The 14,017-nt window shown below is 43.5% G+C and overlaps 1 protein-coding gene across 1 annotated transcript in view; it reads left to right on the forward strand.

The window, feature by feature from the left end:
- Nucleotides 1-12,996, forward strand: part of LOC146797664 (WAP four-disulfide core domain protein 2-like) — a 31,765-nt gene extending 18,769 nt beyond the window's left edge. The window contains exons 2-4 of the mRNA XM_085624809.1: nt 3,528-3,671; nt 7,721-7,867; nt 10,773-12,996. Coding sequence (XP_085480935.1) covers nt 3,528-3,671; nt 7,721-7,867; nt 10,773-10,834 — 353 coding nt within the window. The 3' untranslated portion in view covers nt 10,835-12,996. The remainder of the gene's footprint in view (nt 1-3,527; nt 3,672-7,720; nt 7,868-10,772) is intronic.
- The last annotated feature ends 1,021 nt before the right edge of the window (nt 12,997-14,017 follow it).

Here is a 14,017-nt window from a genome sequence, read left to right on the forward strand (position 1 = left end):
CCCACATCCCAATCTGTCCACCAGCAGATACAGAGCACATCTACAGGAACAGGAAGTCCACCCACTCCATCAACGTGCAGGTGATCTGTGATGCAGGGAACATCATCACAGATATTGTTGCAAAGTTTCCTGGGAGCACCCACGACTCTTACATCTTCCAGAATAGTGGGATTTACACACGACTGAGTGCCGGAGAATTCGGAGAGGGATACCTGCTAGGTAAGTAACAGTGACGCCCCTTGAAACATGCAAACATAGTGTATAGAGGCATGTTACTGATGGTTCCCTTTCACCCATCCAGGCGACAGTGCATATGCATGCCGGTCATTCATCCTCACTCCCTACCTACACCCAGCTACCCAGAGTGAGAGACGATACAACGTGGCACACAAAACAACACGCAATGTGGTGGAGCGCACGTTTGGACTACTGAAGAGCAGGTTCCGCTGCCTGCACAAGAGCGGAGGCGCACGCCAGTACAAACCCATCACCTGCTGCAAGATCATTGCCACTTGTGCAATGCTGCACAACCTTGCCACGAAAAAAGGTACAGATGTGGAACTAACATATTTTGAGGACAACGAGGATGAGTCAGGCCAGCCAGAGGGCAACGCAGCTAGAGTGCCAACTGCAATCGATGGGAGAGAGAGACGGGCAGAGATCACATCCAACTATTTCTGAGTAAGTAAGGGGACACAGCGAGTTGTGAGCAGTCATGACGTAGTTTAATGTGGCACCACGCCATGAACACATGATCAGGCCAATCTGGCAATATATCATCTATACAAGGAGTATGTCCAGGGTTACGTCACCCATTGTGAAGTGGCTAGGCAGGGCGACATCAATGTTTGCGCATACGCGCTGCAGTGGTGGATTGCACGGCCTGTGCATCCTCACTAGAGCCAACCCCAAGCCGCCTGCTGCTCCTGCGTGTTTCTGGGACGGGGGGTGTGATGCTGCTGGTGGTGTCGATGCTCTCCGCAGGATCCCCTGCAGCAGTTGTCGACGCCTGACTCGTCAATAGCACCCCTAGTGCACTTGTCACCTGAACCATCCCCCGAGACAGGTCGCTGCAGCACTGTGTTAGGCCCTCCTGCATCGTCACAGAGCGCCGGCACAGTAGGGAAGTGGCAGTTGCCAGACGGTTGAGTGCCCTGCTGGTAGTGTCCCTTCTCTGGCGTTCCCGGCGCCGTGCTTCGATGTCAGCATCTAATTTGCTGCACAACTGCTGGATAGACTGGGACATGTCCCGAATGCCCGCAGCCATGCCGCCAATGTTTGTGTCCATGTTGACTATGCTTGTCTTCATCACCCGCATGTGCCTCTGGACTGACATGACTGCCTTTGATTGCAGGCGCTGTTGCTTTAACATTTGGCCCTCGAGCCCAAAGAAGACACCATGGCCGTCAGTGGGTGCTGGTGGACTCTGGACACGCGACCTGCGGCGCCCTCTTGTTTCCGTCTGTGCTGCCTGTGAGGTGTGGGGCACAGTGGCATGGCTCCCTTCCTGGGGCCCGGTGCGGTCTTCAGGGCCCATGCTGTCGTCTGACGAGGTGTCCAAGGCTCGTAGCCTGGCTGCTGGACGCCTCCTCTGTCTCACGCATGCAAGCGGAGATGTGGCCGGTGAATCGAACATGAGTGGCGAGGCTGGCTCTGGTGGTGGTGATGCTGGCTCACGGTGAGGTGATGCTGGCTCTGTGTGCGGCGATGCTGGCTGTGTTGGTGGTGCGGCTGCCAGTGGGCCTGCTCCCCGGTCTGTACTTGTGCTGGCTGGAGGTGTTTGATGTTGCCGTGGTGCCGTCTCTCCTGCAGCATGCCCTGTCCTGCATGATGTCACATCTGTGGACAGAAATACAACATTGGCTCAGTGTCCCCGAAGGGCTGCATTGCAAGCGGCACAATAAATAATTTCACATTCCAACATGTCCCCTGTCTCCTTGTGCCTCGAGTGCGTGGCATGCCTTGTTGCCCTGTAACATTTACGTCATGGTTAGTGTTGCCCTGACTACATCTCCCGAAATGCATTGCCTGTCTGCACTGACACGTGTGGACTGCAGTGTGATTCTCGTTTCACATTTGGGGGATGTGGGATGGGGTAGGGGGGGATACATTGCTGTGCTTTCGTCTTACCTTGGTGTGTTGCGGCTCTGGCAGAGCTGTCGGCGTCCCCAAGACCCACGACGCTCTCTTGCTCGATTGTGGCCGCCACCAGCTCCTCCAGTTCGGTGAGGGCAGGTGCCCTGTTGGTTCCACCTCCGGTCTGGCTGGCCTCCTTCTGGATGTCGCCCATCTTCCTCTTGGTTACAATCCTCAGGTCATACCAGCGCTTTTTGAGGACCTCAATGTCCCTGTGGGTCACTCCCACAGCATTGACCTGCGCCTGGATGGCCAGCCATATGTTGCGCTTTTCCACCTCAGGCACTTGCAGGGATTGCCTGCCGAACAGCTTCTGGTGCTGCTTCACGACCTCCTCCACCAGCACCTGGAGTTCCTTGGGGCTAAATTTCAGCTTCCTCCTCCTTTCCCCTCCGTCTTTCTGTGTTCTCTGGCTGGACATGCTGTTCGTTTACCCGCTCGCACATGCAACTGCTCCCTGCCTCTCCTCTGCACTCCAAGCCTCTCCAGGGTCGGCTAATTATGTCCACCTGCCTGGGTGTGGCCACTTCGGCTAATTGAGTACACCTGCCTGGGTGTGGGCAGTTCCAGGTTGGGTGGGCTGTCGTTGCACTGGATTCGCTGTTTCGTCAAGTCATGTGATTTTCTTTACCGACTCCGTACATACCGAATCGGGATTTTCCGAATCGGTAACTACCACCTCGGTATTTTGCGATTCGGTAACTTCCACCTCGGTATTTTCCGATTCGGTAAATACCACCTCGGTATTTACCGATTCGGTGAATTCCGATTCGTGATTACCGAATGTTACCGAATCGGTAACTGTTACCGAATTTTTACCTACATATAACTTACCGATTCTAATTTACCGATTCGGTACGGCTCGGTATTTACGAACCGGTAAAATTTATTTACCTACATGAGGCCCTAAATCTTTAATTACAATTGCTCTCTAAAATGTATTGTAATGAGTGGAAATCGAGCCAAATAATACTTTAAGCAAAGTCCATGAAAAATATTTCTTTTTACTTTTTTCCCCTCATTTTTTCGCATATACATGTAATGGAGTGGCCTGTTGTGTAACTAGCAGCCCAACAGAAACTCTTAAGTTAAACATGAAATGTACAACACCCCCTTTCATTGCCTTGCACCTTCCTCAGACCAATCCATATGCGGACGGGAGTGAGAGAAACTGGGGGCCTATGGCATAAGTGGTGGCAGGTGGCTGCTCGTACTGCAATACCTTAAAAGAATCTTGGAGCACTTCACTATTTGGTTTTCAAGCACTGTGTGTATTGCAGTATGGAAGTTGGCAAGACCCTGAAAAAATAAAAAAAAGGACATACTGATAAAAAACAAACTAAAATGACCATATCCTTTATATTTACTTTTAATGTGCTGTTTTTTTCCAGAGAGGCCGGGGGTGTGCCCACGCACTGTTGGCATGATGTTGGAGGCCTGCACAGATCTCTGCAAGATTGATGCAGACTGCCCTGACCCTATAAGGAAGTGCTGCAAGACGGGCTGCAATGGAATGTCCTGTAAAGTGCCTAACGGTAACAGAAATGCCTGAAAGAACTGTTAACATTTCACAAAACTGCAGAATTGTAACCCATTCATTGTGTCTCAGAAATTATCAATGACGAAGCAAACTCAAGGATGTAATTTAGTTTTACTGGCACAACTTTTAGAATCTGGCATTGTCAGACCAAACCAAGGTCAAACAGTCAACACATTCCCAGTTTCAGAAAAACCTCTTTCTGTGTCTCACTTTATCACCTGTACTTAGGTCATGGGTTGAGTCCATTTTGGACATGTATCAATTGGGCCTGGCTAGTTGTGGTAACATATCATTGTCTCAGTGCTATTGAAAGTGGGGTTAAAGTCCATACAAGCAACCATTTATGATAGACCTAAGTAATAGCCCGTATTAAACAAGATTGGTAACAAATTAAGATGATGAATGTAAAGAGTGAGGTTCACACGATGCTGGAATAACTCTTTACTTCAGACCAAAAACCCCTGCCAGTTCAGCTTAAAGAAACACCCTCTGCACACTTCGACAGCGTCTCAATTGCCTTCTATCTTGTCACCACACTCTCAGAATGTGCCTGAGAATGTGATGACGATTGCAATGCAAATGACACCACATATCTTACTCCTTAAAAATATTAAGATCCCCACAAAAATGCTACATATAACATAATGTACAGAACAATTAAAAAAATTAACAAGCATAAATGTATTTCATGTTAATAAATATTATACATAGCTTGCAAAGCAAAACTATAAATGCTTTTCATATAATTGAATCGTGTACATAGCTATTATATCTTATGTCATCTTACAACATAATCTTTCCATTTGTGAGGAGCATATACTATACGTCAGCTTCTAGTAGAGTGTAGTACATTTCTCCCACTTACATTAGCACTAGAGCCAGAAGTAAAGTTCCAGTTGATTCTGGCATCACACAACGATTCAAGTTTTCAACATCAACCCCTGTCTGCATTCTCCATTGCCTGTCATCTCATTTCAGGAGTCTTACTTTCAACACACCTCTCTATCTCGCAAGTTTTCTAAAATGCCACACCTTCCGATTACTCAATTTGGCAGAAATATTAAACAACTTCACTACTTAGAAAGGACCTATAAATTTACTGCAACCCTTGCCATTATTTCCTTGGGTCCATTACTTTAGCATATTCTCCAACCTGCAACATCACTTACTTCACCCAATGCTTCTGATCATAGTATCTTTTATAGTTTGACCTAGAACGATTTTTTTTAACAACCTCCATGGAGACAGCGGCTCTTGCTTCATTTATGTTTATTGTCCATGGTAAATGGATCTCTTCATTCAAAAAGTTAAAGGGTGAGTATCCTGTTACTGTGTAGCAGTTGTGCGATAGGCCCATACAAGATTTCTTATTTCCAACTTTTATATCCCCTGACAACCATTTGTTGAAGCGTTCCACTGCACCATTGCCTGGAGGATGATAAACAGAGGTATGTTTTAATAAAAAGTTGTTTCTCAGTAAGAAATTCTGGAACACACTTGAGGCAAACCGGAGTCAATTGTCACGGAGTCACGGAGTAGAGCCTTGGGAATTCCTTCCTGCTGGAACACCTCTTCCATAAATTCTACAAATGTAACCAAATTGAGTTTCTCCATCACACTCATTTCTGGACAAGCTAAAGGAGACAATGGTGGCCTAAAAGTAATTAAAACTCCTATCTGCATTCAAACATTCCACACATTCATACATAAACATCTCCATCTCAATTCCTGGCCACGAATTATGCAATTTTACACTTTTTATTTTTTTAACTTGATGATTCCCATATGCCCATCATAACATAACTCTAGTACCTTGTAACTGAGCGTTGCAGGAGCAGTTAGTCTAATCCCTCTTAAAAGAAATCCATCATCACTCCACGACAGCTAGTTAGAATTTTGGTGAGTAGTGTGTGATCAGTGTGGATCAAGAAATCTGACCTCCCACACATGCTGCCTATATTTATTAATTTCCCCCACACACCCAAGAATCTTCCTCTCAATTTTGGAAAATATTTCCTCCTCGAAAGGCCACAAACGCAATGCACCAGAAATGGTGACTTCATGAACATTCTCGTCAATTTGCAAAAACACAACACCCAACCCCTTCCCACGAGCATAAGTAGTAATGATATACTGGAGAAAACATTTGGAAATTCACTACACATCTGTTGAGAATTTCTTTTCTTCTTAATTTACCAACAACACTTGATCAGGGCTATTGGGATTCAACGTGATTCCCAAATGTTTCTGATGCAACCATCTCAATACTGACAGTTCTTTCTCTGAAATATATAGCTTGCCTTCAGCTTCTCTACCTCTGAATTCAAATTTGACCACCCAATACTCTAACATTGATATGGGTTCCCCTGTAAAGCTCTCGGGCTGTACGTCAGTTGAAAGTAAGTCTTCTAGGGTGTCCATAAACTTTTCTACCATACTGATTTATTTATAATCATGAATGGGGAGCCAGAATCAGCAGTAATGTCAATTAACACCCACCAAGTTTATGCGTGTTCAACCCTAGGAAATCTGACTGTAAACTCAACACACACTGTGACTCGCACTCCCCATCATTGTCAGATGACAACTAAACAATTTACAATACATTTGACTGTGGTGTTAGGTTTCCTTCTACAACACATTTGTACAAAATGTACCATTATACCACAATAGGAGCATTTCTGTTTCCTACAGTACAACACTTATCATTTACCACTGCTCCTTGTGCCACATCAATAACATCCATTCCAGTTAGTATGATAGTGAGGTCCAGGTTTGTAGGCTTTCAATGGTTTATTTTTCTGTTCATTTATTCTTGGTCTTAGAACAATTGTTCCCTTACCCTGCAATTTTCAAAACACGTTCTTTTCTTTCCAAATTCGCAAGAGCTGCCACAAAAAATGTCTGGTTTACCTAGATGGCATGAATAGGTTCATCCTGGTTTAATAGGTCATCAATCACCTCTTAAACTATGTTTGTGAGGATCTCCACCAATATCCGATTTTCTACATTTAAATGCGAAATAAGTCTGTGAGGAGCACACATCAGGGGGTTTACCTGACTTGAGTATTTCCCTTGCTGTGGCCCCATGGAGGTCTGGTGATAAGTGTTGCCATTGGGCACCATTGAACATATGCCGCAGTGGATCCACTAATTTAATGGCAAGTATTAAACAATTCCACTGTGAACCTTTTTGGGCCTGATTTCCTTTCTTTCTGGTGTTCTAAACACATCCGCTCCCCCTCCAAGCCCTATTTCAGTACTCCTTTCTTCTGTCTTTGAGGACAACCAACTCTCTACATCTTCCAGTTCATTGACTAAACATTAGCACAAACTGCAGAAAACCACAATTCAGCAGTAAAGTTGGGTGTTGCTATAATCAAACGCCATGATATAAAATCTAGCTACTCCTGTAGATTCAGTCTTTTTTTAAAAACATGTATGGGTCTGCAAAAATGGGCATATGAAGAATGCTTCAGTTCCCAGAAACTCAAATGTCAATGCTAAAGGGTTTCCTCCATGATGTTAATGGTTGGGATTCAAGGAGATCTCTACTTAAAACCTACTAACTGTATGTTCTGCTTCTGCATACCCATATCTAGGATACACACTATCTAAAAATATGAAACCGTTCTTAAGAGTTTGTTGTGTGATTTAAATTTTGCCTTTTGAAAGAAATATAAACTACCTGCACACTATACGCATGGCAGTTATCACATTTAAGAGTGGTCTTAAGAAATAGGGGCTTCTGCACTGTTGCATTGAACCAAACACAAAATTTGTGTACAATGAACGTGTCATAAGATGATATAAGTGGAAGCAAATACGACTGTAAATGAAGTCTTAGAGTTTTGCAAAATTAAGCTTTTGGATTGTGTGGTGTATACGTGAAGTCTGCATTTTGCTTGAGAGAAGCAGGACACAAATACATAGTGGAAGGAAAAAAAAAACTTGAGATGTGATTTGCTTTGGTAATGCTTGAGCTCAGAATATATAGAAAGTACATTTGAATATGTCTTGACATATCAACTTTTCTGATTTCAGAAAAGCCTGGGGAGTGTCCTGTGGTGAAAGAGCCCGGTACCAATGATTGTGCTGATAAAAAAGTCTGCACCTCAGATTCCGACTGTGCTGATTCCCTCAAGTGCTGCAATTCCAGCTGTGGCAAATACTACTGCCAAACTCCTGAAGGTAAACATTCTTGAAGTAGAGTGGCGGTGTTCTTTGCGCAGGGCCCTGGTTACCTGGGGGAATTTGAGGAAGGCCTTGTTAAGATGGTGCTTCCAGGCCATATCTACGGATAGTTTTATTCCCAGGTAATCGAAGGAACTGACACTCTCTAATGGGACATTGTCTAGGAGCTTGTTTTGTGATGTATTAATTTCAAGCCCCCTCCTATCGCAAAATAGTGGTGTATACATGATGGGCTGATTTGAGTTTGCTTTAAGTCCCTTGTCTAGAGGTAAGAAATATACCTAGGGCATGTAACTCAAATGCTCTTCCATGGGCCTGCAGTATGGCGGTAGCTCTTCAAACGTGCCACAAGTTTGCCTGTGTATGAAAGTTACTGTTACTCAGCTTGGCATTTAAAAAACTACTGGCCAAGATTCTGCATGTCACTCGCTACATCTGAGTACTCCCTGGGAGTATGGTGCGGTGTCGGGAAGAGACAGGGCACGGGTGCGCTACATGCCCTAGTAGTGAATGGCACTGGATGATGTGCTCGGTATGGTGGTGCCTACTTCTCACATTAACATGGGGGACCTGTGGAAAGGCTATTGAGCAGTATTTCCTACAAGCAGAGGAGTAGCAGTATAGTGTTTGATATTGATGAGTTAGTAATGGCAAATCCTCTCCGGTAGTGTGAGTGGATTCAACAATATTAATGTGGAAATGCCACTTTGGGAAAGCGGGCATTTTGGTGCTCATGGCTCTGCATGCCGGTCACCAATCCACATCTGGGTGCTGGGGGAGACAGTTACATCTGGGCATTCCTGATAGAAACCCATAAACTTGGGGTTCAAGGCAGACTGTAGACTTCTGACTCTGAGGGACCTTCCTGGGATGGATACAAGGGGGTGGAATTGGCACCCGCATTCCGAAGGGCAGGGTCTTAGCCCCATTAAACATATTGTTCAAGCCTCCCGGGGTAGGATGGCAGACAGGACAACATTTAGAGAGGGCCTGTGCATTTCAAAAGTGGCCTTTTAAAATGATCTCATCTTCAAAAGCCATTGTGGGTATAACTACTGGGGCTCTCCAATTAGAACTATTGGGGTAGGAGGGACTACAACTGAAATATCTGCAGACTTGTGGTGGCCTGGGGCTTGTCCTGCTCCAGGAAGGGGACTATCAATCAGTGTGTAATACAAAGACCAGTGTTTTATACATATGGTGTGGAGTCTTTTTGTAGTGTACTCTGTGTGTTGTGAGGGTGGTTTTGTGCCAATACTTTAACTTTGACCCGGAGTGCTCTGTGCCAAGCTATCCAAGGGTGGACACAGGTTATCAGACAAGTGTATTATACTCATTCTATCTGGGACAGTCTATTTCGTTTGGCTTTGATGCGTCTTAGTCCGCCTGACACATCTGTGTCTAACAAAATAGATGATAGATGCATTTTTATTAAGGAAATGCCACATGTGCTAGATAGTGGAAGTTTTAGGGCCTCATGTAGGTGGGCTTGCATTTACCACTTCATAAATACCGAATCATACCGAATCGGTATTTATGAAGTGGTAAATGCTATGTAGGTAATGAGTCGGTAATTATTACCGATTCGCTAAAATTCGGTAATTACCGAATCGGTATTTACCGATTCGGTAATGAGGCATACCTTCCCATTGATGGGAAGGTATGCCTCATTACCGAATCGGTAAATACCGATTCGGTGATGGGGGGAACACATGCAAGGGTGGCAGGGTGTCACATTGACACCCTGTTGCACCCCTGAATCGGCCATGTGTGCACATGTGGCACACATACATGCCCTAAGGGCATGTATGTCTGCCACATTGCACACTTGTAGGCGCTATGAAATGCATTTCCACATCCATTCATTATTTACCACCAACTATTAGTTGGTGGTAAATACCGACTCATAACAACACCCACACACTCCCCCTACATCTCATTTCTGTATTCGGAATTTACCGAATCGGTAAAATTACCGATTCGGTAATTATTACCGATTCGGTAAATTCCGAATACAGAAATTGTCCCCCTACATACCAAAAGCCTAAATACCGGTCGGTAACGGTATAATTACCGAAAATCGGCCGTTACCGACCGGTATTTGGCTACCTACATGAGGCCCTTAATGTGGAGTGGATTACACATGCCACACAATTCAACTGATTATGCCTGTTTCCAATTATAGTTAGCATTACATGCAAATTGTCATTTGATTAGTCGACTATGCATTGTATAAATTTCTGTTCCATTATTCACAAAGGTCTTTTTTAATTATTAACTATTAAGCATGTCTAAGGTCAAATATATCTCACCCCTATATTATGTAAATTATAGTCAAGTCTAAATATGGTTCTAAATTGTATATATTCATGTCCAAGAGGCTTGCCTATTTTCTCTTCGCCTCGCTAATGTTTTTTGGACACAGCGAATGTAATAACGATTGCACAGCCATGGTATTAAAAATTCAACTCTGCCCATTGTGACGGCTGTCCCTGTCCCTTTGCCATGCTGAATCCGGACAGTATTATTGTTGCCACTAATATGCACTCTATTTCAATGATCCGAGAAGCCATTTAGTTTTGTAGTATGCACTATATAAGCAAAATAAACATAACCATTATACGTGGACATACTGATTTATAATTCAGTACCACCTACAGAACTTGTGATAGCATAGAATAATTGTTTACTGATTACACCTAGAGGATGAACTATTGCAATAGTACATAATTCATGATTAAAAAAATTAATGAGGCATCAGCGATAAGGATATCGCTAGGCAGGCGAAGCAAGGGAAGAAAAAGTGGAGTGGAGCAGAGCAGGCTCACACTAACTGAATAAACAATACAGGGGAGGAGTTCTGGTTTACGATCTCACCTGACTTACTGTTTTTATATTTCAGTGTTGCACACAACCATGAAAATAGAAGAGGCAACTAATCAAAGTGGAGCCACTGTTCCCTAGGAAACCACTATTGTTCAGCACGTGATGAATTCAGAAAGTCATCCTCCTCTTGAGTGATTTTCTTGGAACTATTAAACAATATGCCGGGGAAGTTCAGAGACTTGTCAATGCTAAGATTGGTTTCCATTGTTCCCACATTACTTCTAATTGTTTCTGTTGTCAAAGTGGGGTTGCAAGTCTCTTGCCCCCTAATGAGTTTTGTCTTTTTAAACGTAGATCTGCACCCCTCTAAAGGCCTGGTTCCCTCCTTACTTCCCATACTCCGGCATCATGCCATTGTATACCTACACTCGTCTCATGTTGTATCACTTGTTATCTGGACGGGAACCAGTACTCCTGTGATGTGGAAAGGCATAAGGGTGAACTGGGCCAGAATCATGGGCAGGCTGATGCATCCAAAGTCTACAGGAAATGCAGATTCTGTCTCTAAACTCCTCACCTGTGAACCACTCCATCTCTAGAGCACCTGCCTAAGCCCTTGGATCCCAGGGAGTATTTTTACAGTTTGCTCTGGATCATGGGTATGCACAAACATTTCCCCGGGGGCTGCAAAGTACTGTCAGAGGCATACCCGAGGGCCGCACAAATGCCAGCAATGCGAGAGTCTGGGCGATGAAAGGTAGGCATAGGGGGACGCAAAGCAGATGTATGGTGTGGACAATAAACCAAGCCTTCACTTGACTTCTGTCAGGCACCAACGCTCGATTCTCATGCACCAAGAATTAAAGTCAAAGCATTACTTTATAATGTAAAACGTGCGAGGGAAAGATACTCATCTGCTGGCTGAATTGAAAATGTGAAACCAGAAATCCTGGCATTAGTCCTGGCTTCCCACTTGATGAAATTGTTGGATCCTAGGAAATTGGTTTATTTCACTTTCCCTCCTATTTCTTTATTACCATATACGAGGGCCCCTTAAAAGAGTCCAGGATGTGTGCTGTACAAAACCTTCTCTTGTGTTTTATAACATAGAGGCTACACACAAGGTGCACCTGACAAATGACTTGCCTCTTGGTTCACAAATGGCATTGTTTTCAGAATGGGAGCACCATGAGTGTTTCCAAGATCATGTTTGAAAACTGTCACTTCTAAAAAAGCCTCTCAAAGAAGTGATATAATCCGACCTATTTTGGTAAAACGCTCATGCATGTTATTAAAATACTTTTTTAAGTTTGCAGAGTTTATCATGTTTTACCTGTTTAGTGCAAGATATCTTTAAAACTAAGTTGTCTAGGACACCTCTTTTTCTTATTTATCGTTACTTTAGTTAACTTGTAAATAAAGTATGCCAGTTTGTTACCCAGCTTTCTGAATGTTCCTGCTCTGTCATGTGAACAGCAGCCCAGTTCTGCTGGTCACCATGGGCTGCAATTATAGACCAGGAGGGCCGCATGCGTCCCCGGGTGTATTTTGAGTATCCATGCTCTGGACGATACGCAGCCTCCTAAAGCTGGAATGAGGGAAATTCTCCCAGACATTCCTTGAATGGATATTTCCATTTCAGGCCAATGGTAGACACTCCATCTCAATAAAAACCGCTGTTGTGAAAGCTGATTAGGCACTTTCTATTTGTTAGTGCATCATGCTACTTGAGTGGATACTCCCTAACTAGCGAAAAGAGGGTGTACTTACAAACCCAACGATGGTTACTGTTGTATATTTTTTCTGCCACAAACCCAGCTGTGATGTGCTTAGTTTTAATTTTATTTATTAATCACAAATAAATCTGTCATTAAGGCCATCCGCAATGTAGTAATATAAAAATCCCCCCCTGTTGGGTAACACCTAAAAAGGCAGAATTCCCGATTATGGGCGAGTGGGAATCAAGATCCAGGGAACTGCATTAAAGGATGCTCAAACAAAAAATCGTTGCTGAGCCCTGAGCGGTTACGAGCAGTTGAAATTACAAGGCTTTTTCGATTTCAGCCAATCAGTTCAGCTTTCTATTGCTTGGTCAAAGTGAACATACGTCACAAGAGAGGCTATTATGGAAATGAACACTTTCTTGCAGAATATAGAGATCTTCCTTCGAAACTGGTGCGAACTAAATATATTGCATTTTAATATAAACCTCGAGCTTTGCATTAACTTATGTATGTAATATAAAATATTGTGTATTCATTTTTCTAAAGCCTTTAAAATAAAGTATTTCCTCTTGCTTATTCTTTCGTGGCCTCTTTATAATGTTTTTATAAAAAAAACAGTGCAAAGAAGTGATGGCAAAAAGGCGCAATTTAATTTGATCATTCCCTAGGAGAAAATCAAAAGATAAAAATTTGTGCTGCCGTGAAAGTATGTTTAGCTTATCAGTTTGTTATAAGTCCCAATGTATAGTGTAGACTGTTCTAGAACTCACTAGTTCCTGTGAATCACTCATTCTGCACCGATTTATACATGGCCTTTCCAAACTAAATCTAACCTTCAATAATTGCCACAGGTTACAGGGTCCTAGCCTCCAAAGGATTCTGAAATGATGCCCGCATCACCCTCACTCATCCATCATTTCATGCTCTGGGTACGGCGGGCAGATTCTGATTTGGCCAAGACCCAAGTCTTAATGACTGTCATCAATTGGCCCAGCAAAAGACCATGGAATGGCTAAGCGAGAACTGTCATCAGAAACTCAGAAAGAATACTAGTAAAATTGATAGAATATGCACCTCGTATTATTGGGCTCTTGGTTCAAGTATGCTTTGTTCATTTAGCCTACAATAAAATCCTCAGTGCCTTGGTTCAAATGCGTTCCAAACTGTGTACTAAGATTTCGTTCATAAATCCTATGATAATTGTGTTTAGCAGAAATATCAACAGAGTCTCTAAAATACCGACACTGGGTTTAAACACACCAACAGCTGCTTCAATATTCTTCTACGGCCAATTGATGTAATCTCGTATTCTTGACTGAATTGTGATTTCCCTCTACATGGGTCTGCCACTTTCAACTTGTTCAATAACTAGGCCAAGTATCAATCTAGGCACCCATTTTGATTGATCCTCTGATCCCGTTGTAAACTCTGAGTTCACCAAGCGTCATGTTGCATAGCAACGGTTGTATATTGGTGCAGTTTAGGGAAAACTACATACACAAAATGGCTGTTCCCAAATGGAAATTTCTCAAAATGTTGCTGAAGTCTTGCAAGGCTTCTGAAGAAGAAACAAGGATGGGTTGCAGACGCTCCATTT

Source organism: Triturus cristatus, chromosome 9, assembly GCF_964204655.1.
Source record: "Triturus cristatus chromosome 9, aTriCri1.1, whole genome shotgun sequence".
Lineage (NCBI taxonomy): Eukaryota > Metazoa > Chordata > Amphibia > Caudata > Salamandridae > Triturus > Triturus cristatus.